The 23,868-nt window shown below is 36.5% G+C and overlaps 3 protein-coding genes and 1 long non-coding RNA gene across 7 annotated transcripts; 3 read left to right on the forward strand and 1 right to left on the reverse strand.

The window, feature by feature from the left end:
• The first annotated feature begins 222 nt into the window (after positions 1–222).
• LOC109154848 (DNA topoisomerase 1-like) lies at positions 223–3,685 on the forward strand. 3 transcript variants are annotated; one of them, XM_019302592.1, is made up of 5 exons: positions 223–526; positions 1,420–1,495; positions 1,615–1,683; positions 1,772–1,861; positions 3,593–3,685. In XM_019302592.1, the coding sequence occupies exons 2-5, from the start codon at positions 1,460–1,462 to the stop codon at positions 3,668–3,670; spliced, it is 273 nt and encodes a 90-aa protein (XP_019158137.1). In that variant the 5' UTR covers positions 223–526; positions 1,420–1,459; the 3' UTR covers positions 3,671–3,685. The 3 variants fall into 3 exon arrangements, 2 of the variants coding, with proteins under 2 accessions (XP_019158137.1, XP_019158136.1); XM_019302591.1 differs by having other exon boundaries at positions 223–508; XR_002049804.1 differs by lacking the exon at positions 3,593–3,685 and adding an exon at positions 2,056–2,727 and having other exon boundaries at positions 225–508.
• A 68-nt stretch (positions 3,686–3,753) lies between these two features.
• On the reverse strand, positions 3,754–18,337 carry LOC109154849. 2 transcript variants are annotated; one of them, XR_002049806.1, is made up of 5 exons: positions 17,786–18,337; positions 10,923–11,678; positions 7,009–7,417; positions 5,377–6,924; positions 3,754–4,489 (listed from the first exon to the last, which is right to left on the reverse strand). It is a non-coding gene; the product is annotated as an uncharacterized LOC109154849 (long non-coding RNA). The 2 variants fall into 2 exon arrangements; XR_002049805.1 differs by lacking the exon at positions 17,786–18,337 and adding an exon at positions 12,922–13,287.
• A 3,357-nt stretch (positions 18,338–21,694) lies between these two features.
• Positions 21,695–22,741, forward strand: LOC109154757. The gene has a single exon (XM_019302485.1). It carries the CDS (start codon positions 21,695–21,697, stop codon positions 22,739–22,741), a length of 1,047 nt encoding a protein of 348 aa, XP_019158030.1.
• A 107-nt stretch (positions 22,742–22,848) lies between these two features.
• Positions 22,849–23,862, forward strand: LOC109154758. The gene has a single exon (XM_019302486.1). The coding sequence runs from the start codon at positions 22,849–22,851 to the stop codon at positions 23,860–23,862; it is 1,014 nt and encodes a 337-aa protein (XP_019158031.1).
• The last annotated feature ends 6 nt before the right edge of the window (positions 23,863–23,868 follow it).

Consider the following 23,868-nt stretch of genomic DNA (forward strand, 5'->3'; position numbering starts at 1 on the left):
CTTTTAAAATTTTTTTTAAAAAAAAAAATATATAACGTCGGCTATTAGTTAATAACTGATGTTATATGTTATAAATAAAAAAAATAAAAAAATAAATACAATACAATGTCGGCTATTAAAATAATAGATGTCGTAAGTTATTTTACTTTATTTTTTTTTTTTAATTTGTTAAGCCTACGACATCGGCTATTAACTAATAGCCGACGTCGAAGGGATTTTAAAACCCTTCTTGTAAACGCAAATACGCAAATATATTCAGCGGACTTCATCTTCCCAGCCTCCAATGCGACATCATCCTTCACCGCCACTGCGCCCCTCGACACTGGACATCACCGCCACCGCTCACCGCGACACCGCCTAGCGTCACAGCCATCGCCACACCTCCCTCCGCCCAAGCCTTCGTTTCGACGCCTCGAGGTTCACCCGCACAGCCACAGCCACCCACCGCGCATCTCCGCCGCTTCCCGCCGCATCGAGACACCGCCGCCTGCCTTCCCGCATCTCCGAGGTTCGACGCATCTCCGGGGTTCGACGTCCTTTTTTTTTTTTTTTTTTTTTTTTTTTTTTTTAATTATTTATTTAAATTTAAATTTTCTAATTTCTAATTATTTTTTGAATTATAATAAATATATTTGAATTTATTTGGTAATTGTATTTCGAATTTTAGGAATTATTAGTATATATTTTGAATTTTATAAGTTATTGTTTATATATTTGGAATTTTAACGTTATTGTTTATATATTTGGAATTATTAGGTTGATATATTTTTTAGGATTTATTGATATGATATTAGGTTGATATATTTGAATTTTAGACATTATGGTTATATTTTGAATTATTGTTAGAATTGGAAGTGTTGTTTTGAATTTTGCACTTTGAAAGAAATGTTATTTATTACTACGAATATAAATCATTAATAAATATTTTGTAAGAATTGGAAGTCTTGTTAGGAATACTAGGACAAAATTCTAACAAGTTTGTAGGAATTACAAGGTGTTTGAGAGCAATGATTGATAGAAAAATGTTCTCATTACCAATTTTCCTTGAGTTGAAAATATAAAACGCTAAGCAAGGCTGCAATGGCGTGTCATTATTTCTTCGGTGATCTAATCCCTGTTTTCTTTCCTTTTTACTGAACTCTGAAGTGACCAAATTGACTTCTATTTATCATAAGTTGATAAAATGTCATCCACTGCATTTTAAATGTGAAAAAAAAAAAGAGAGTTAAACCAGCTCCAACTGTGGATTGGATACTGTTTGCTTGTATCTGCTTGTTCAGTCAATAGTCATTACACATGAATTTATTGCTAGTGTTCTTTATTTTGAGTTTACAATTGTCTTGTTGTTTATCATTATTATTTCTGTAATCTGTATCAAAAGCTGAACTCAACTAAAGCTTGAAAAGTACTCTTTTGCAGGATTTACAGGTGAAGGCTTCTCCACCTGTTCAAATAATCAATGATCCAGCTATTATTCCGGCAAGTAATGTGCAAGGTTGGAACTAAAAGAGAATGTCTTATCAATTAGTTGTCAACCATACTTGGACACTAGAATGCTGAAAGAACCAACCGGAGTTGATTTTTTCCCCTATTTAATTTGTACTCTTGATTCAGTTGGCTAGGCTCATAAAGGGGGGAGATGTTGCAGAGAAATACGCTGTATATCAATTTTCAAACAAGCAGGTAAAAACAATCCAAAGCCACATCTAAGGTATATTGCATTTGGTATATTGGGTGGAAGAACTTCAATAATTAGTATATTGTGCTGTAGGTGGCAGTGATTTGCAATCATCAATGCAGTGTTTCTAAGACGCACGCTTTACAAATTTCTCGCTTGAATGAGAAGATAGAAGAGTCAAAGGTAAATTTCATTCATCTTTATCTTATGTGCTGCATCAATGGAAGTTTAATTAGTTTTGTGGGAAAGGATAAGTAGGAAGGACCAGGTCTCTTTTTATATTTCGGACTACTGTGGCTGGTTAGGGTGGAAGTAAAAGAAAAGAACACGGAAGAATAATGTTTTTCGACATATTTATGTTTTATTCATTCCAATAGGCTCCAGGTCACCTCTTGAACTGGTAAAAAATGTAGCAACTGTACTTACAAAATGGGGAAAACTTCTGAAGTATTATTTGCCAAGCATTGATGAGGAGATTGAAGTGATATTGAAATTTGAAGAATTGTGCTTGGAATCTGCAAAGGAGCATTCTTCTTTATAAAAAAAAAAAAAAAAAGACATTATCCAAGAAGAGGCTATACTTAAGTGGGCTTCTGAGAAGGAAGAAGCAGATGAATCAGATAAGGTTTTTGTCAAGCAGTCGGAAAAGTTTATTCAGTGGCTCATAGAAGCATCTGAAGAGGAGGATTGAGATTCTTGTTAAGATTAAGATGTTCCCTGTAGACATGCATTTTATCTTACAATGCCAGCTGACTTCAAGGACTTGTACACGAGCGTGCCAGAATCCGCCGCCTTTGAGAGATGGTACAAATCATAGAGAACCAATTTTTTACTTGAAACCTTTCTCCATGTACTGTTGGCTATAACATAGGTCTGATCTTAGTATCTTTCATTAAAATCCCACCTGCATTTTTGTAGCTTTCAGTTTACTTGCTGAGTTGCTGTTGTATTATCATTTATATTTTCTATTGTCTGGAAGCCCAATTTGGTCAGGTGTTTCTCTTGTTGAGAATGGTTTTTTACTAGATAAGCAGCTATAGCTACCTGTACGAAGGTATACTTAATTTTCAATGGTTTTTAAAAAACAAAAAAAAAAAAACAAAAAAGGCTTCAGGTTTATGATCACGTTTCCAATAGGCTCCATGGTCAGACATACAAATTGAATTTGTATGTATATATTTTTTTAATAAGACTTTTAACGTCGGTTATTTCTGACGTGTATACTTATTTTTTTTTTTTTTAAATAAAATATACAACGTCGGTTATTTCGTAATAGCCGACGTTGTATATTTTATTTTTTTTAAAAAAATAAGTATACACGTCGGTTTTTAACCGACGTTAGAAGTCTTATTAAAAAAATAATAAAAAAAATATGTCAGTTTTAATTTAGCCGACGTTGTAGGTTTACTATACAACGTCGCCCAGAACAATGTCGCTTTTTAGCCGACGTTAAAGACCCTAAATAGCTGAAGTCGACGTTAAAGGCCTTCTAGTTTTTAGGTGATGTGATACTAGGATCATTTTTGAAAAAAGAAGAGGTAATTGCATGAATTGAGGATGAATATAGTTATTAATTGCAAATTTAGTGTTTTGGTATTTTGAAAGTGTGGCTGGGTGCTAGACTTTAACCCCATATAAGAGGATAAAGGCAGTTATATTTAGTGAAATAGTGAACAAAGATAATATAATATTTTTAACTATCAAATTAAAAGTCAACTAAAAATGGGGAATTCGTAGCAGCTAAAAATGGCCCAATCCGTTGTTTAAGTGATGTTCATCTAGTTGAAGCTCTCGCGGTGAAGGAAGCTTTATCTTGGGTTAAGGAGTTGGGTCTCACAAAGGTAATCATCTATTCTGATTGCAAGAATGTTTGTAGGCTGCTAAATGACACATCTCAGGATCTATCATATGCAGGTTGTGTTATTCGTGAGTGCCGAGCTTTCCAACGACACTTTGATTTATTGTCATTTCAATATGTATCAAGATCAGTGAATAGGTTTGCTCATGCTTTGACAAGAGCTACTCGTTCTCAGACTCATTCTTTTTGTTGGTTTAATGAAAGTTCCTTTGGTTTTCAAAAAAATAATAATAATAAAAGTCAACTTGTGATGTCCCTGTTAGTTATTGCACTTTCTGGTGACAGTTAAACTTAGAGTATATTATATGTTCAGCCCAATTTTCTCATGTTGATGGAGATCTGAATCCATCCCAGAGGTTCTTCCAGAAGCAGAACATGTCCTGAAGAAAACCAAGTAAACTCCATCCTCCTCCCACAGTAGTTGAGCTTGAAGTATGGTTGCCATTTACAACAGAAGAAGAAGAAGAAGAAGAAGAAGAAGAAGATCCAATAAACCTTGTCAACTTTTCTGACACAGATTGCTGCTTTTCCTCCAAAGATTCTTCAATGCCCCCATAATCGTCATCGTTTTCAAAAACTAAATGTATCCCACACTCCTTCAACTCAATCCCTTGAATGGGTAAGCCACTACTCATCCCTACCTGTATAGTATCTCCATCTTTTAGCTCAGAAACTAATGGCATAAATACAAGTTATCCTCAGCTTTTCTGGGAACCCCAACTAAGTACATTGCACTAGTATATACTGCTTCATTCACCCTCAGGATTTTAGCATGGATATTTGGTATAACAGGCAGCTCGTCCCTTAGATCATCTGGTATTTGATGGTTGACAGAAACAACAACACTCACAATCACACCTTTAATCCCAATGTTTCTTCGGCTCGAGAAGCGAACCTCACCTTGGGATTTCGCTTCCAGGAATGCTGAAACTGTACAGCTTCTTCACAGCATCCTGGTTTCCAAAATTATTTATTTAGCACATCAACATCATGCAAGAAACTGAGAAATTACTAACTCTAATCAGCAAATATCAATTTTGGTCTCACGAGTATTAGCAAAATGATAGTTTTGGTCAACATGTTTAATTCCTACCAATTTGCATCAACCCCGACTATTGTTTTAGTATCAATTTTCATCCCGACGTACTATTGTTTTAATACCAATTTTCATCCATGACTATTATTTTAGTACCAAAATTCATCACACCGGTCACTCCTTCATTTAAAATTTTAAGGGTATTTTCGTCATTTTCAACTTAAGATTTCAATTTGAGCATGAATAAAGGGATTTAAGCCCTAAAATCGATCCAAATTCGTAGTTCTCCTCATTCTACTTTAATTTGAGGAGGAGAACTGTGAATTGGGATAGACCTTAGGGCTTAAATCATTTTATTCACATGCTCAAATTGAGATTTTAATTTTAAAATGATGAAAATACCCTTAATAATTTCATATTTTGGCATGGGGTGACCGACGTGATGAATTTTGGCACTCAAACAATAGTCATTGATGAAAATTGGTAGGAATTAAACATGTGGATCAAAATTGTCATTTTGCTAATACTCGTGGGACCAAAATTAGTATTTGCTCTAACTCTATTAAAGGTCATTAGATGTTGGGCGGAGGCCGGTAAAGGACCAAGTCCAGGTGTCTAGGGGATTTCTAGGCAAAGGTCTGAAGGGTCTAAATCCAGCACCCAACCTCTCGAAAATGTGAAACTGGTATAAAAAAATTAAAGTTGTACCTTTGCTACTATCTATAGTTTTTGACTTAGTGATAAATGGTTGATCATAACTTACAAGTGGTATCATAACCAAGTCATTGTAACATTCAATATTACCTTATGAAGTTTGGTACCAATGAGAGAAGCGCAGGAAGTGCATCCACTCATATGCAACATTCTCAAGCTGTTCATATTTTCAATGCCCGGTACATCTACCAGTCTCTCGCAATTTGTGAGGTTAGATTCTGCAAATTCGAAAGATCAAATATGGTTTCTAATGCTATGCAGTTTGCAGCATTTAGCTCAACCAAACTCGAGGGAAGGGAAGGGAAGGGAGAGCTATTAGCAATTTGCAATGGGAGATAACAAGCTTTTTCAACACACAATTTCCTCTCATACTAGAAGGGAGGCCAGAAATATGATTGTGACTCAGATTCAGTGTCTCTAAGGATGACAATTGCCCAAACTCATCAGATATTCTCCATCCACCAGCATCGAATTCTTCAATTCCAAAAGGGAAAGCTTCGAGAAAGAAAACGAAAGGGTAGTAGTATTAGTGGTGTGAGATATTGGCTGAAAAGGTTTCTTCCCCATTTTCAATACCATTAAGTTTGAAAGCATCCCAAATGTCTTAGGTAGTGCTGCCACAGATGTGTGCTCCATTATGAGATGGCGTAAGTTTTTCAAATGCCCGATCGAGGATGGAAGGCTAGATAGCTGCTTACAATGGTTCAATCTCATGATAATAAGATTTTCTAGCATCCCCAACGATTCGGGCAACTCCGATCCTTTATAGCAGAACTGTACTTGTTATGAACAAGGTGTTGAGAGCCAACAAATTTCCAATTGATTCAGGAAGGAGGCAAAGATGCTTATAGTCTCTTATCTCAGAAGGAAGTCGAGGGATTTCTGTCTTATCTAGTTGAAGCTCAACCATGGAAGATAAGCCTTTGATGGAATCAGGCAAGTTGGTCGGATACCCACACGAGCCAACTTTTAAGGCCCTCAGGTAGTATAATGAACCAATTGATTCTGGCAGAAATTGTATTGCACTGCCATTAAGATAGAGATTTGCTAATGATTTAAGGTTGCCCACAGAACTGGGAATCACAGCCATTGATCTACACCACTGTAAATTCAGTGTGTCAAGATTGCCCAGAGAGCCTATAGAATCAGGTATTAACTCCACTCCAGAAGCATATATAAAGGGAGAGATATTCCAAAGAACACAGATTTCCTATGCATCTGGGTAGCTGTTTTAGTGAGTGGCAATTGGCTAAACTAAGCCTTTCAAGCTTCGTTAACCGAAAAATGCTTTCGGGTAACTTCTCTACAGCAGTCCCATCCACCAGAAGTTCTCTTAAAGCATTCATGCACCCAATGTTTCCAGGCAGACGTTTAAGTCTCGAGCAACCGGAGAGGATAAGAATTTCAAGATTTTTGAGCCCGGAGACATCAGCTGGAAATTCTATCAGCTCTGAACAGCGTTCTAGATTCAAATGGCGTAACGCCTTTAAGTCCCCGATTGATTTGTGGATGCTTTTCAAACAAGTACAAAGCTTAAGTATGTATGAGCTTTTCCAGTGCTTTATGGGCAGATAAATCAGGAAGTGCTGTTATGTTATAGCAACCGCGGAGATTCATAACCTTCAACCTATTCGTCTCCTGCCAAAAAATAGACACGACAATAACTGAGGAATTGAATCGACACTCGAATACGTATAACTAAAAGATCAAATATGTGTATACCTTTTTGCTATTCCAACTCCATTTCCAGTTCCCAACACTTAGTATTGGGCTTTCTGAGAGGTCCAGGACAGCAAGTTCCCTTGGATAAAAGTTAGAAGGAAAGGTTTTTAGGGGACAGTTTCTCCATTGAAGCCATCTTAGTGAGTTGGGTAATTTCCCAACATTTCCTTCGACTTTCACATCGCTAAACTGAAGAAGCCTTAGATTAACCATTGGATCAAATGATTCTGATCTTACTATCACATTGTTTGAATCATTTCTGAGGAAGCCCTGCTGCTTGTACATCTCTCTTAGGTATGTTAGAGCAGAAGTGAAGTTGGGTACTGGCAATCCTTTTGGCACTGCTGATCTTTGAGATTTTCTTCTTCTTCTCCAAGTCCAGGATGATCCCTTCGACTTCTCGAGTTCCCTGTAACAACATGTATACCGTTAGATCAAGTGTTTATCACTACATCAAAAGCTAATGATCCCTGCAATGTTAGGAATCTAGGACCAAGTTCTTATACCGCCATGCATGGCTCCTACCCTTCCAACCCGTGACCTGGTTCTAATACCACTTGTTAGGATCAAGGGTTTACGCTAGAGCCGTCAAAGCGGGTTTTGCCCGCTGGGCCAGACCATCCCCTTTTTTTTTTTTTTTTTTTAACCAACTGGAGAAAACTTCATTAAAACAAATGTTCAATACAAAGAGAAATGGTAGAAAATAACAAGACGAGCCAGTATGAGAATGTGCATCTCTCGCAAATAGCTGCCCGCCAAGGAGCGGGCTTTTTTTGCCCGCCCCGCCTAAGCCCACGGGCCTGGTGGGTCGCGGGATGCCCACCACTTATATATATATATATATATATATATATATATATATATATATATATATATATATATATATATACTAATAAGAGCCCAAGAGAGTTAGGCCTATAATGGGTAGAAAAAATGGCGGTCAAATTTTTTAATCAAATGAATGGTTCAGATTGATCAGATCTTAATTTTTCCTTGAGATTTCCTAATTTATCCTTAATGAATATGATTATCCATTAACTTTTCCGTTAAATATTATCTTTTCCGTTAATTTCTGTTAGTTCACCGTTAACTTACTCATTGATTTTAGGAATAAGGGTCAAATAGGCTACTCAACAGCACACCAAAGTGCAATTAGGCCATCAAACTCAAAAACAATGCAATTGGGTCCCTGAATTACACAAAATCATGCAATTAGGTCCAAAATGACTTGTTTACCTGAAATGCAGGTTACCAATTTTAAAAATAATTTATAAATATATTTTAAAATAAAATAATTAATTAAAATTATATAATTTAAAAAAAAAAAAAAAACTAAAACTAAAACTGCCGGAGACGAATCGTCTCCGGCAGTCTTTCGTCTCCATGGCCGGAGAAGAAAGCTTCGTCTCCGGCCATGGAGACGAAGAGCTTCGTCTCCATGGCCAGGAGACGAAGCTTCGTCTCCCTGGCCATGGAGACGAAGGCTTTGTTTCCATGGCCGGAGATGAAGCTTCGTCTCCGGCCATGGAGACGAAACCTGCCGGAGACGATTCGTCTCCGGCAGTTCTAGTTTTTTTTTTTTTTTTTTTTTTTTTTAAATAAATAATTTAATTTAATTAATTATTTTATTTAAAATTTATTTTTAAAATTGGTAACCGCCACATCAGCACAATTTCAAGTCAACAGGTCATTTTAGACCTAATTGCATGATTTTGTGTAGTTTAAGGACCCAATTGCATTATTTTTGAGTTTGATGGTCTAATTGCACTTTGGTGTGCAGTTCAGTGGCTTATTTGACCCTTATTCCTTGATTTTAATAAGAAATGTCTCAGGTTCGAACCCCATCCCAATTAAATTAAAGTTGGCATAATTGGTATTCTATTTTACTCTTATTAAATTAAATTAATAATTTAGTAGCTACAACAAAAAATAATACATATGCATTTCTTTAATTTAGAATTATGTGTCTACAATGTCTTTATTCAAAAAAATTATTCATTATCAATAAATTAAATAAGAGAAATAAGTATATGAACAGATACTACAATGTAATAGAGCTAGTAGCATTCAAAAAAAAAAAATAAGAGAAATAATTTCATTTTTTTTTTTATTACAAAGGAAGGGGGATACCCATATACTATCTACACCTACACCGAGGCTCAAACCTAAGAGGTCCCACATAAGGGGCCAATCGGATACCAGTGGACCACAAGCCACTTGGTAGAGAAATAATTTCATTAGTTATATTGTTTTTATTTTCACCAATATAAAAATTCTTTACATTCAAATTCATCAATTAATTATATTCGCTACATTGTCCATTCAATGTCCTTATTAAAAACAAATTAGTCATTATCAATAAATTAATTAAGAGAAATAATTTCATTAGTTATATTGTCTTTATTTTTCTCCAATGTAAAAATTCTTTACATTCAAATTCATCAATTAATTATATTCACTACATTATCTATTATCTTTTTTGTACACTATTTTTTAATTAAATATCAAAGTTAATACAAATTAATGCTATATATTTATTTACCAAGTATTTTATTAATACCATGAAAAAAATTAAAAAATTTAAAAATATAATTAATAAACTCAGTCATATTAACTACTTGAGGGATTTGTTGACAAAGAGAGTATTCAAATCACACAACAAATTGAAGTGAGAACTACCTCGCAATGTCCTTGTTTGATAATCAGCAGTTAGCAGTTAGCATTAGCGGATTTGACTGACGAATTATATCAACGGTTAGTAAAAAGATATTTTAAAAAAAAATTAGCCGTTTAAATTAACATGTAAAATTACCTAAGGGTATACATATAATAATAATAATAATAATAATAATAATAATAATAATAATAATAATAATAATAATAATAATAATAATTGTTATAAAAAAATATAATTAAGTCAATCATATTAACTACTTGGAGAAATTATTGACAAAAAGAGTATTCAAATCACACAACAAATCGAAGTGGGAAACTATCTCGCAATGTCCTTGTTGAGCAATCAGCAGTTAGCTCTTCAACATTAGTATATATTTAATATTTTATGCCCTAATTTTTATTTGCTCTCCCTTATGTCCCGTATTTGGTTTCAACCATACTCATACAATTATTTTATTGGCAATTATAATCAATCTTGACTATATTATCTTGCATTTGTAAACTTAGAATTACCTATTTAAATACGCAAATTTAACATTCAATTATCTATGCATGAACAATTCCAATATAATCTTACATTGATATATTTTATAGTACTTATTTAAAAAAAAAAAAAAAAAACATTGGGCATTATCCCAATCGCGCAATGCGCGTAAAAAAAATTAGTATATATATATATATATATATATATATATATATATATATATATATATATATATATATATATATATATATATATATATATATATATATATATATATGTATGTATGTATGTATATTAGACTGTACAAATGGTAAAATTTAATAAAGTAACAATTTAAGAGTTAAGAACAAAAAAAAATGTGGTGTGGCGGGGCTCACCTAGCCCGCGGGTTAGGGGCGGGGCGGTTTGGGCCAGTAAAGCCCAGGCCCGCCAAGGAGCGGGCTTTTTTGTCCCGCCCCGTCCCGTCAGTCCGTATTGACAACTCTATTTATCACTACGCCAAAAGTTAAAGCTAGTAGTGAAGGACATAACTTTTTTTCCTTATACCGCCACACATTTTTTAAATGCTGGGTTCTGGACTTGACCTTTTAAATCCTTTACCGACCTCCGTCTAACAATTTCGAGCCACTGAGTGTTAGATTTGGCCTTTACCGACCTCCACCCAACATATACAATCAAATATTTCATGCTAAATTTTCACATACTTCAAGTAAAGGCAAGCTAGGCTTCATGTGAAAGTTGCATTGATACATACCTTTCTATCCTGCAAGACACTCAAGACATCATCATGATCCCAAAGCCTACTGCGTTTACCTTGATCCGAAAGGCCTTGTTGAACAACAAGTTGCATTCCCATGTCTCTGATTGAATCATGCATCCACAGCTCATCATTCTCAACAACCTTAATCAAAGATCTTGTGGCTAAGGTTGTCAGTGCAACTTCACCTCTAAAACCACACCCCTTCATCACATCTATCACTTCCTCTTTCTTCATTTCTAGATCAAGAAACAAACACGCAACGTCAAGGAATATACACTTCTCCTCATCATCAAGCCCATCATAGCTTACTTTCAGGACGTTCTGAAGAGGGTCTAAACCAATCTGCTTCAGCTTTTCGACGGCATCTTTCCATTCATCCACTCTTCTCTTATCACACATACAGGAAAGAACCAAACACTTCTAGAGCCAACGGCAAGCCGCCCGTAACAGAAACAATCTGTTTGGAGAGAGCAAGAAAAGGCCCTGATGAAGGAGGCATTTCTCTTCTGAATGCATGGTGGCTGAAAAGTGTAAGTGAATCAGAAGAGCCCAATTCCCTTAACTCTTAGCTTTCACTCACAATCTCACTCTGCAAAATTTCTTTGTTTCTGGTAGTGATTATAACCCTGCTTCCTTCAAAAAACCACTCTCTATCACCAGCTAGCGACTTGAGTATGTTCATATCATCAACATCATCCAGGATCAGGAAAACACGCTTCTCTCGAAGCCTTCTCTTGATCTCTGCTACACCTGAACAATAGAACGATGCATTCTGTCTCAACAAAAAACTTAAACTAATAATAATAACAGACCGCATAAGACACATCAATATTGTAGAAGGTGCTAGGTCCTAGCTAATCGAGTGCCCGAGGGACGCCTAGCCCTAGAGTGCCTAGGCAGGAGACCCTCTGTCCCATTTTATCTATAATACTTACTTTTCATGTCAAACCAATTCTTTTTTTCTTTGAGTATTTTCATGTAATTTTTAAATTTGATTTTTTTGTGTTTATTATTATTATTTTTTTTAAAACAATGATTTTTGTGTTTAAATAATACTTTTAATGTAGTTTCTAAATATATAAAATTTACATACTAATTATAATTTTAATATTATAAAAAATTAAATTGCAAATAACTTGAGTCAAACCTCGAGTCGGACACTTAAATGGGATGGAGAGGGCAATAATAAAAAAATACATTGCACACCAAAAAAAAAAAAAAACACTTGTTAGTTGGTCGATTTGGACGCCTAGTCAGCTGACTCACACCCCGAGTTGATCGATTAATCGGTCGGCCGACTAATGCCCAAATAAAGGTAAAATCGCCTCAGGCTAGGGGGCCTAGCCCCTAATTAGCTCCTAGGTTGCCACCTAATCAGCCGATTTAGGTGTTGAGTTGGCAGACTAATGTCCACCTAAGGCCAAAATCGCTTAGGGCGAGGAGCGCCTAGCCCCTAGTAAGCTCCTAGGTTGCCACCAGTCGGCAGCCGCCTAGCCATTAATCAGGGCCTGGACCGATTTTTACAACAATGTTTCACATACGTACAATTATATATATATATATATATATATATATATATATATATATATATATATATATATATATATATATATATATATATATATATATATATATAAAATTACATTCATATAAAAACCGGGCTTAAAATACAAACGTGTGGACATTTCTGGATCATTGGATTTTGGATATCTAAGGTTGTGATTAGTTTATTTGATTTTGTGTGTTGTCCGCCACTGTGCACTGTCGTTCATGGACGTGTGCACACTGGCCAAATACTGTGAATTAACACGTACATATTACGGATGTGTGCACCGTATATGTCCACGGATGTGTGCACACTCGCATTTAGGTGTGTGCACGATATATGTCCACATGTTTGTATTTTAAGGGTGTTTGCATGTGAATGCAACCCTCTATATATATATATATATATATATATATATATATATATATATATATATTAGGGTCAAACCTGCAGTCATATCATCTATAGAAAGCTTTGGCTGGGAAAGATGGTGGACAAGTTTTTCCTGGAGGAACAAGACGCCGCCGTGCTTAGAAGCTGTTTCTCTAACGTTTTCAATGAAGATGCGATGCTCAAACTCCTTTGCTAGTTTATTCAAAACGGCCTTACTCAGAGTTGTCTTCCCAACCCCTCCAATGCCATGCAACACCAAAATCCGGATGCCATTTCCTTTAACATCTAATATCTCCATTATTTCCTTCATTCTAAAATCATGCCCAACAAGAAATGGAGTCACAGCCATTGGTGAATTGCTCACTTCTCTCAACACCTTTTTGACTAGTAATTCAATCAACTCTTGCTCCTCGCTATCACAAATCCAAATTAAGCCCACAGTTAGTTTAAGATAATAAGGTGACGATAATTTACCAACAAGTACGTGGAAATTATAAGTGATAATGTATGTAGTAACTAACATAGTAAGTGATAAATATTTGTTAGCTGATTGGGTTAATGAATTTTATTAGTTAATAACATTAACTGATTTGGTAAATATCAACTTTTTACCTATGAAAATATTTTTCATCAATAAAAATGTGTTGACCAATTCAGTTTTTTTTTTTTTTTTTTTTTTTTTTTTTTTTTTTTTTTTTTTTTAATTTAGTGGGCTATTTTAACTTAATAATATCAACCAGGAATATGTGATTTAATGGTACCCGGGTTGGACTTCCATTTGGAAGATTATGAGTTCGGGTCTCAGTGAAGTAATAGAGCCAGTAGCTTTCAAAAAAAAAAAAAAAAAACTTAATAATATCAATTACTTAAGAAGGTGCAAACTATTTCGTGGATCCGGGCCCACTTTGCAATATGTACCCGAGTCTAAATGTTTACAATTTATCCTTTAAAAATTCATAATTTGTATACTACTAACACACAATGTTAAGTGTTAACATATATGTAATTGATTACCTTGTTTTGTATTCACAAGTTCCTTTTAAATCATGCAGTTACACAATATTAACATATTAAGATTTGATGACCATGTATTGTATTCACAAATTCTCTTCTACAGTTGTTATTTGTTTTGACTTAAAAATACAATTTATATTGTAGAAGTTCACAATTCCAATACTAAAAATACACAATTTATACGTCGTTTAGGACCTGGGTCCACCTTGCAAGTTGGACCCTGGTTCATGGTATAACTACTCTTAAGAAGGGACGTTAAGAGATTAAAAAAATGAAGGAAAGTGAAGAAAAATTAAGATGCGTGATTTGTATACTTAAGATGTGTCAATTGTTGAAACTTAAGGTGCGCCATTTTAAAACTTTAGGTGTGTGATTTGTGTTCTTAAGGTGCTTTGTTTGTGTGCTTAAGGTGCTTTGTTTGTGTGTTTGAGATGCGTGATTTGTGTACTTAAGATGTGTCATTTTAATACTTAAGGTGCGTCAATTCCACGGGAAGTCATCTCCCCACCAAAACTCATCCATACTCATCCATATATATATATATATATATATATATATATATATATATGTTGGAATTTTTGCAAAACCATCATATATACTCTTTAAAACACAAAAACAAATTGTCACCACATTTTTTAGTCCATAAATTTGGACAAAGACAACCCCAATAATGGAGGTCCCACCATCCCAAAATTTGAACAAAAATGTAATAAATTAAAAAAAAAAAAAAGAAAAATTAAATACTTGGTAAATTTTTGGAGCAACTTTAAGGCGAGTGGACCTTATATAGCTACATTAGACCGAAAAAGAAAGCATTGTAATAAATATATATTACAGTATTGTGAGTTTAATTTTTATATTGATATTAGTCTTTTATATATGCGATGGGCAAAACTAAATGTTCAATATTGGTATTTAATGTTAAAATCATAATTATATTAAATATATATATATTTTAAAAATAGTATATAACATAAAATTCATAGTTGTGAACTCATACTAGATATGATAAATGATTAAATATAATTATGATAATATTTAATACTCCATATCTCTTATTTTATTTGTCCTACTTACTATTCATTGATCAAATCAATTATTATTTTTTGTTTATTTTCATTAGTATTTTTTAAAAATAATTTTTAAATTTGATTTTTGTTTAATTATATTTTTAATGTAGTTTCTAAATATATAAATTTTACATACTAATTTTAAACTTAATATTATGAAAAATTAAATTATAAATAACTTCAATCAAGCCTCGTTAACCGAACCCGACACATAATATGGAATGGAGGGAATATATACTAACAGAAGTTCAACATAGTAATTACTTTCTTAACCTGATGAAGCACACACAGTCAACAACGTCTCCACTGAGGCTCAATCTCATGACCTCCCACATAGAAGAGGTCACTAAATGTCATCTGAGCACAAGATGCTTGACCATCACATAACTTATGAATACAATAAATTCAATAATATGATCATTACTTTTGCTTGTCCAGGGTATCACGGTGACTTAGCTGTCCGGACTCATATTGTCTTTACCAATAATTTATTATTCAGAAGTAACTGAGATGTCTGTACAAGCTATATTTTATACTCATGGAACTAATTGACTAGGCCTTATACCGATAAACTAAGCTCACATAAATTAAAGGGGTAAAATAATAAAGGTAAAAATTGTAATATTGAATAGACTAAGAGTTAATTCCAGCAAAGGTCTTCCGACTATAGTGATTTTCCAGATTTAGTCCTTGTCTTTTAATTTGGACAAATTTGACACTTGACTATCAAATTTTTTTACCATTGGTCCTTCCGTCATCTCAGAGTTAGTTAGATGTTAATTTTAGGGGTAAAATTATCTTTTTATTACTTGGATTGTCTTCTTCCTCACCCTACAAGCCAGAACAACATGATAGTCGTGGACGTTGCTACTCCTCAAACTCCAGTCGAAGACACGACTTGGAGTCGCCGGCGGAGGACGGCGGGTGGCAGCAAGGCGAGGCAGCGACGGCATAGCTGGTTTTCCGGCGGAATTGGCGTCGGCGACTGCTGTATTATGGGAACCGAAGATGAAAGAACAGTCGCCTGGCAAGGTTAGGATTTCTTTTTGGGTTTTCTTTAATTTTGAACATTTCTAGTTGATTAACGAAAATCCTGTGCTTTGATGATCTTGTTTAAGGGTACGGTTGACATCCTTCAAAAGTATCTTGTCCCAAATTGCGACATATGGTTCATCAAGTTTGCATGCGATTTCCAATTCAAAGCTACAGCAGCTATAAGTAAAATGAAAACATTCTTTTTCAATTTGACGTTACCATTATCTCTGCCTGCAATTGGTTAATGAATCATTTCGCCAAGTAAACTTTTTGTTATCGAGTTTCTCCTTAAATACGTACATGTGCGAATCTTTTCCTTTGATTTTCAATCTACTAGGGAATAGGGAAGGGAAGATTTACCTTTGGGATCTGCAAACCAGCCCGCCTGTTCTAATTGCGAGGTTTGTCTTCTCTACCCCTGTCTATTACTCGCAAAACTTGTGCTATATGCTTCTCGTTTTATATCTCGGTTGGGAAGCAGCGCCGTTCACCACTATTTTCCGAGACCCCCCTCATCCCTCTGCCTTCTCTCTCAGCCAAACCATTGTTGTCGTCGACGCCAATTCCGCTGGAAAACCAGCTACGCCGTCACTACCTCGCCTTGCTGTCACCCACCGTCCGCCGCCCACGACTCCAAGTCGCGTCGTCGACTAGAGTTTGAGGAGTAGCAACGTCGACTGCTATCATGTTGTTTTGGCTTGTATGGTGAGGAAGAAGACAATCCAAGTAATGAAAAGACAATTTTACCCCTAAAATTAACATCTAAATAACGCTGAGATGACAGAAGGATCAATGGTGGAAAGATTTTGATAGTCAAGTGTCAAATTTATCCAAATTAAAAGAGAAGGACTAAATCTGGAAAATCACTATAGTCGGAGGACCTTCGCTGGAATTAACTCAATAGATTAATGTAAGAATACTACAAGGATAGATCTGGTAGGAATAAAACATGATTTGTCTAAGTTAGGACAAACATTTTGGAAAGAAGAAAAGTCTAACAGAGAACGGGACCTTAGGGTTGGGGTTCAACATTTTGGAAAGAAGAAAAGTCTAACAAACTTAGCTAAAATCACGGTGGACCGCGAGAACGGGTCAAAGCCTACAGATTGTCCTCAGGAAAATTATTATTTGAACCATAAAAAAGTAAACTATTTGTGTATTGAATGTACATTATACAAAATAACATATTTTTCAATACTCAAATAAAGTACTCTCTCTGAATACAATATATATTTTAATATATTAAAAATACATTATTTGATAATATACAAAATAATATACTTTCAGTCTTTTAAATTAAATAATGTACTTTTATATATACAAATAATATATTTTTATTTATGATTCAAACAAGTTTACGGACCATTGTCCACCGCACACAATAATGATTGCTTAGTTCAAACCCACCATTCCGGCCCTCCATCGAGAGAGACTACAGGACGATAATGGTTGGGTGTCCCGAATTGGCCCTGGCTCACATACTATACATTGGTCAGAATTTCCATGGTCTAGAGTCTAGACCAAGGGACCACCTTAGTCCAGGTCGTCTTCTTTAGGCTCGGGTCACCTTTTTCGGCAGGTTATATTCCAATATTTCCAATACATACTATACGTTCGTTTGCTAAATAAGTGAAAGGATGACATGAATTGAAGAGGTGGTAGATTGTTATATAGGATGAGAGGATGATTTTAAGATGGAGATGGTGAAGAGAAAAAGGATGAGAAGATATATATACCAAATAAACAAAATGCTTCCACGAGAAAAAAAAGTAAAAAGTTAAAAAGCTTAAAGGTTTTACCTATCATGGAAGACCCAACCCTTAGTTCCGCCAACTCTTTCCATGGCCTTTCTCCATCTCTCCACATTTTCCACTCCAAACCTTCCTTCATGCTTTTTAAAACCCTCCTCGAACGATCCCCTCTGTCGCCGCACGTCCGACGGATCGACCCGGGAGAACCAGTCGCCGGAGCTCACAAACCCTAGCCAGCTCCTCCAAGCACCACCGCGAAGAAGCGTAGTTGGGCGATAAGATCACAATCGTCGCCGCCGAGTCCTCGATCGCCTCCACCAGTCCCGGCGCTATCTCGTCTTCCTGATTCAATCCGTCGTTGTCCCGGAAAACTCGGACGCCGGCGGAGTAGAGGGCGGTGTAGAGGTGATCGGTGATGTTATCCCGCGTGTCTTCGCCTCTGAAGCTTAGGAACACGTCCCACTTCAGCCTCAGCGCCGGCGCCGGAGCCGACACTGTTACTTCGTCTCCGATTTCCTCCATTGTCAGATAGATTCTCACGCTAGATAAGATGTTCTCTCTCCTTGTCGGTTACCTTAGCTTTTCGCGATTTCATGTCTAATCACGTACACAATGGGTAATGAGTGCTAGCATGAATTATAACTAAAAGAAAAATAACACAAATTGCCCCTATACTTTCTTATAATTCCATATTCATCCATGATAGGATTTGTAGCTATGTAAATAGTTATACTCTTTTATTTACAAGAAAGTCTGTAATTTTTATTCAAATGCACACTCTGAGTAAAATTCGACTAATAGACATCTCCCCATAACCTACGATTCAAATTTAGAACCTTTACCACCTAGGCTTGTCATTATTGGAGTTATAATGAAACGGATTAATTTGGCACGTACTGTTAGCCATATTATTAGTAGGTATATGCCTAAACTTGGAAACATCATTGGTTATTGGGAGACAATTAAGTTAATTCTTTGTATTTGGGGTGTCAAGAGAGTGAGCATTTAGTTATCGGATGGATTCAGATTATGTTGGTGATAATGATAATAGGCTTTCGATCTACAATATAATAGGGCGTTTGGTTGGAGGGGAGAATTATGTGGGAAAGGAATTGTAATTCTATGGGAGTTGAATTACTAGGAATAAAGTGGAAATTTAAATTCCAGGGTTTGGTTGACAAGAATAGAATTACTGGGAATTTCAATTCCAATGTTTGGTATACATGGAAATTGTAAGGGAATAAGTAGTATAAAGTCAAAAATGTTCATTATTGTTGTTAGACATTAATTTTAGGTTAAAAAATAAAGGGTAATTTTGACTCATCACTATTTTTTTTTCCCAGGAATTAAAATCCCAGGGGGACATGCGATTTTAATTCCATGAAAATGTGGGAATTGCAATTCCATGGAATTGCAATTTCCTCCAACCAAACTACGGAATTTAATGGCCTTTGGAATTAGGTGGGAATTAAGTGGGAAGGAAATTTAAAATCCCTCCAACCAAACGCCCTGTAATAGGGTATATATCGCTTTGCTCTAGTGGTGGTCTTATTTGCTGAAGATCATCGGTTCAACTTATTATAGTTTTGTCTACCACTAAAACACAATATATGGGTGTGACTGTGGTAGTTAAAGAGAGTTTGTGGCTTTCAATTAAGTTTAAGAGCAAATTACACTTTTAGTCCTATGACTATAGGGGGCGTGTTAATTTCAGTACTTGACTTTAAAAACTAACAATTTAGTCCCGCAACTATGCAATTTTTAACACATTTGGTCCTCCCGGCCAAATTAACAACCAAATGTCACCGGAAAAATATAAACTATTTTTAATTATTTAATCATGGGGGTAAATCTGTCATTTCAAGCCTTCTTCTTCCTTCCCCTCTGGACGCTTCGTCCATCATCTTAGTTTGTGTTTATTCAGGCAAGCTCCTTAACTGTGGATCCAAACCGACTGACCTCACCAGCTCAACTTACACAGATCTCCTTCATCAACCTCTTTGGGGAATATCAACAAACAGTTTGTGGGCACAACTAAAACAATCCAGTAGAACAGATCTCGTGCAGCCTATTTGCCGCCGATTGGTCCACCGAATACTGGAATTACCGAAATTCCAAATTGGGTAACACAAAATAAAAGGCATCACAACCAAAACGCATGCCAACACCTAAATATCTAATGAACTAATACGAACACTGTGCAGTTTCTGAGTTTGATTAACCCTTGCTTCCACTGGAAATGGAGAAGAAAATTCAATGGAATTAATTTTTCATTTTCTGGGTCATAATGGCAAAACTAGAAAAAAACTGAGCGGTGAGTCGGGCAGCGACTACGAGCATACGTGGACGACGGCAGAGGATGGTGTTCTGTGCTGCAGGATGTCACTGGCGACGACGGGAAGCTTTGGCTTACAGCGAGGTTATCCGACGGAGGATTGTGTTCTGTGCTGTACGATTTCGACCAGATAATTTTTTTTTATTTATTTTTTTAAACGTCAATTGACCATTTTGCCCCTATGAATAAATAAATGAAAATGGTTTACATTTTTCCGACGACATTTGACCGGTGATTTGGCCGGAAGGACCAAATGTGTTAAAAATTACATAGTTACGGGGTTAAATTGTTAGTTTTTAAAGTCAAGTACTGAAATTAACACGCTCCCTATAGTCATAGGACCAAAACTGTAATTAGCTCTTAAGTTTAATTATAAAGAATTGAGTATTAAGCAAGATGGAGTTTAGTTACATTGTGACAGCAATTAAAGTGTCATCTTTTTAGATAAAAATCAAGTATATCATGTCAGAACTAAACATATTCTGTAAGACTTTGCCATACAGGCCTTAATTATATGGTGCGTGAGATAAGGAAAGTTTTGTCCTGGATGGTATGCTTTAATCATACAATTATCTTTAATTTACCAAATATTTATTTGCTTTTATTTAATTTTATACATATTAATTTTGATAAATGATAATTATTTGGTTTAATATTGTCATATTAATACTAAGGACCTTGTGGTCCATTGATATTCAGCTGCTTCCTTATGTGGGAGATTTTGGGTTTGAGCTTCAGTGTTGGCGTAGATTGTATATGTGGGTATCCCCATTCCTTTGTAATAAAAAAGAATATATTACCTTAATTAATATTGTATATACTTTTAGTAAATGTATGGTAATTGCTTGTTTTGGAATATTGATACCATTTAGTTTCCTCTTAATTTTTGACATTAAATTCATAATTAAATTACTATTTAATTATGGGCAAATATTAAGTTTTAAATTTGCTATTTGAATTTTAATTTAATATTGAGGTGCATATTAAATTGCCTTAATTATTGTAATTTATTTAGGATTTATGAGTTAATATTATATTAATATGCAAAATCCAAGCATGCTCTGTATATTCATAAATTATTTTATTATAATTATACATTCATAAAAGCGTACATTAAAGTTGGATTAACATATTATTAACTCATATATAGTCTATATTAAATATCATTCAACCTTGGATCCTTAGGTCAATTTTTGACATTATGACCTATTAAGACAGCTTATTTGGTTTCTATTTAATTTTGAGCATATTTTAGTCTTATATTTCACTTTATGACTTTAAAACCTATTTTGAATAAGCTATTTGGGACCTATATTGAGTCATTAAAGTTTGAATCCCACCATTATTGAGTGATATTTTAATGATAATTATAACTATTTTATCTTTACTTATAATAACATGCTTATTATGGTAATAATATTAATTATTATGCATAACATGTTCATTAAGTTAAACAAAATTCTCTCTCTAGGGTAAAACTAGGGTTTCGGCATTCTCTCTAGGGAAACCTAGTTTTCTTGCGTTTTCCAGTCGATTTTCTACGGCGAGTGGCGTCGGATCTCTGTGACGAGGGGCGCTGGCCTTTTCCTGATGTAGAGCGAGGCAGACAGAACGCAGCAGGCATGGCGGAGGAAAACAGTGACGTCGAGAAGTTGACAGCGCGGTGGGAGGGTTTTGATTTGGAGGATGAACAGGATGAGTTTGTGCCGGTAGGGGAAGGAGTCGGTGCACTCCAGGTGGATGACGAGGAGACGTGGGATGTTGTCGGCAGGTTCCTAACTACGAAGCTGGTTAAATTGGAGTTCATGAAGCAGGTTATGGCATCCGTATGGCAACCGGTGAGGGGGGTGCAGGTTACGGAGATTCAACCGGGACTTTTCTTGTTTGTCTTTTATCATAAGACGGACATAGACTACGTCTTGGATGGGGGTCCATGGGGTTTCGAGAATAATACCTTGGTATGCCGGGAGGTGGTGGCCGGAGCGGTGCCGGGGGAGGTCGAGCTGAATTCAATTGATATATGGGTTCAGTTGCATGGATTGCCGATGGGATATACGTCGGATACAGTACTTGAGCAGGTTGGGAACTTTATAGGCAAGTTTGTGAAACATGATGAGAGGTTCGCGGGGGCACCATGGCTCACGTTCTACCGAATCCGTGTGTCTATTGTGGTAGGGAAGCCGTTGAGGCGTGGCATGAAGTTGGTGAAACGAGATAAGTCGGTAAGTTGGATAACTTTTCAGTATGAACGTCTGCACAAACACTGTTCGTTTTGTGGGATGTTGGGTCATGTTCACATGTTCTGTCTGAAAGCACGTGAGAGGCCGACACCGGTTGAGAAGCACCCGTTTGTAGGGTTACGGGCGGGAGGAAGTAGGGGAGCGCCGAGGGCGGTGGGAGAAAATTGGCTAGTGCCGGTTGGGGGGAAACCGAAACCTAAGGTGAGGGAGGAGGTGGGGGAGGGTGTGGATGGTGGCGGTGCAGGGGGGCGGGAAGAGGGGGAGATAACAGAGGGTAGTATGGGGGTTGGGGAGAGGGTGGAGGGAGTGGTGGCAACTGTCAAGCGCCGCCGAGGGGCTGAGGGTGAAGGAGAGGATGTGGCTATGACCGATGTGTCAAAAAACTTGCGACCGGCGGGAACTGGAGCCCAGTCCCGCCCATCATCATGAGTACGATAAGTTGGAACTGTCGTGGCTTGGGCAATCCACGTACAGTTCGAGAGATTGTGGACCTTATGTCCGGTAAGAAGCCTGACTTTGTATTTCTAATGGAAACAATGGTGAAACGAGATCATGCGGAGAGGCTCCGTGTCAGGATAGGTTTTGAAGGTTTGTTCTATGTGGATAATGTGAGGAATGGTGGGGGTCTGGCTTTGTTGTGGAAGAGGAATAATACAGCTACGCTTCTGGGCTATTCAAAAAACCATGTGGATATTGAGGTCCGTATGACATCAGGTGAGACATGGCGTATGACGTGTTTCTATGGCTTCCCTAAGAGTAGTCAAAGGCGAGAATCATGGGAGTTGCTAAAATCATTGGTGGGGAAATCTCCGCTTCCGTGGGTTGTAATAGGAGATTTTAATGATCTCTTATTCCAGCATGAGAAAAGGGGAACCAATCCACATCCAGATAACTTTCTCCGGGGTTTTAGTGAAGTTGTGGATGAGTGTGGATTGCATCAGTTGCCTATGAGGGGATATCAGTTCACATGGGAGAAATATAGTGGAACGGATCAATGGTTGGAGGAGAGATTAGATAAGGTGCTGACAACGATGGAGTGGTGTGATGTGCATGGAGGGGCGGGTGTGGAGAACATAATTACTAGTAACTCGGATCATTCAGCTCTGTTTCTTGATATGAATGCACGAAGAAGGGGAGGAAGAAGGGTTCCGAGGAGTTTCAGGTTTGAAATGGCGTGGCTGCTGGATGAGGGGTGTAGAGAAGTGGTGGAAACTGCCTGGCAAGGGGGGAGGACAGAGGGGTTGTTGAATTGTCAGCAACAATGTGGGGATAGACTCATGCGCTGGGGCGGTGACCATTTTCATAAGTTTGGAGAGCATATCCGGCGACTCCGCAAGGAGCAGGGGCGGATCCGTGGTAGGAGGGATCCGGCATCTTTGGCTCAGTTCCAGCTGTTGAATAATCAGATCTCCCAGTTAGAAGCCCAGGAAGATGTCTTTTGGAGGCAGAGAGCGAAGCAGCATTGGCTTCGTGGAGCAGATGCGAATACGAAGTATTATCACAGGTATGCTTCTGCTAGAAAGAAAAGAATTTTATTTCTAAGCTGTTGAATGAGA

This window comes from Ipomoea nil, unplaced genomic scaffold (genome assembly GCF_001879475.1).
Source record: "Ipomoea nil cultivar Tokyo-kokei standard unplaced genomic scaffold, Asagao_1.1 scaffold2653, whole genome shotgun sequence".
Classification (NCBI taxonomy): Eukaryota; Viridiplantae; Streptophyta; class Magnoliopsida; order Solanales; family Convolvulaceae; genus Ipomoea; species Ipomoea nil.

Excerpts from the sequence above, each read along its gene's own strand:
- LOC109154848 (XM_019302592.1), top strand. The coding sequence starts at position 1,460 with ATGATCCAGCTATTATTCCGGCAAGTAATGTGCAAG. Across the intron at positions 1,496-1,614 it reads TCCGGCAAGTAATGTGCAAG|TTGGCTAGGCTCATAAAGGG; the intron begins GTTGGAACTAAA and ends CTCTTGATTCAG. Across the intron at positions 1,684-1,771 it reads ATCAATTTTCAAACAAGCAG|GTGGCAGTGATTTGCAATCA; the intron begins GTAAAAACAATC and ends ATTGTGCTGTAG.
- LOC109154757 (XM_019302485.1), top strand. The coding sequence starts at position 21,695 with ATGGCGGAGGAAAACAGTGACGTCGAGAAGTTGACAGCGCGGTGGGAG.
- LOC109154758 (XM_019302486.1), top strand. The coding sequence starts at position 22,849 with ATGGTGAAACGAGATCATGCGGAGAGGCTCCGTGTCAGGATAGGTTTT.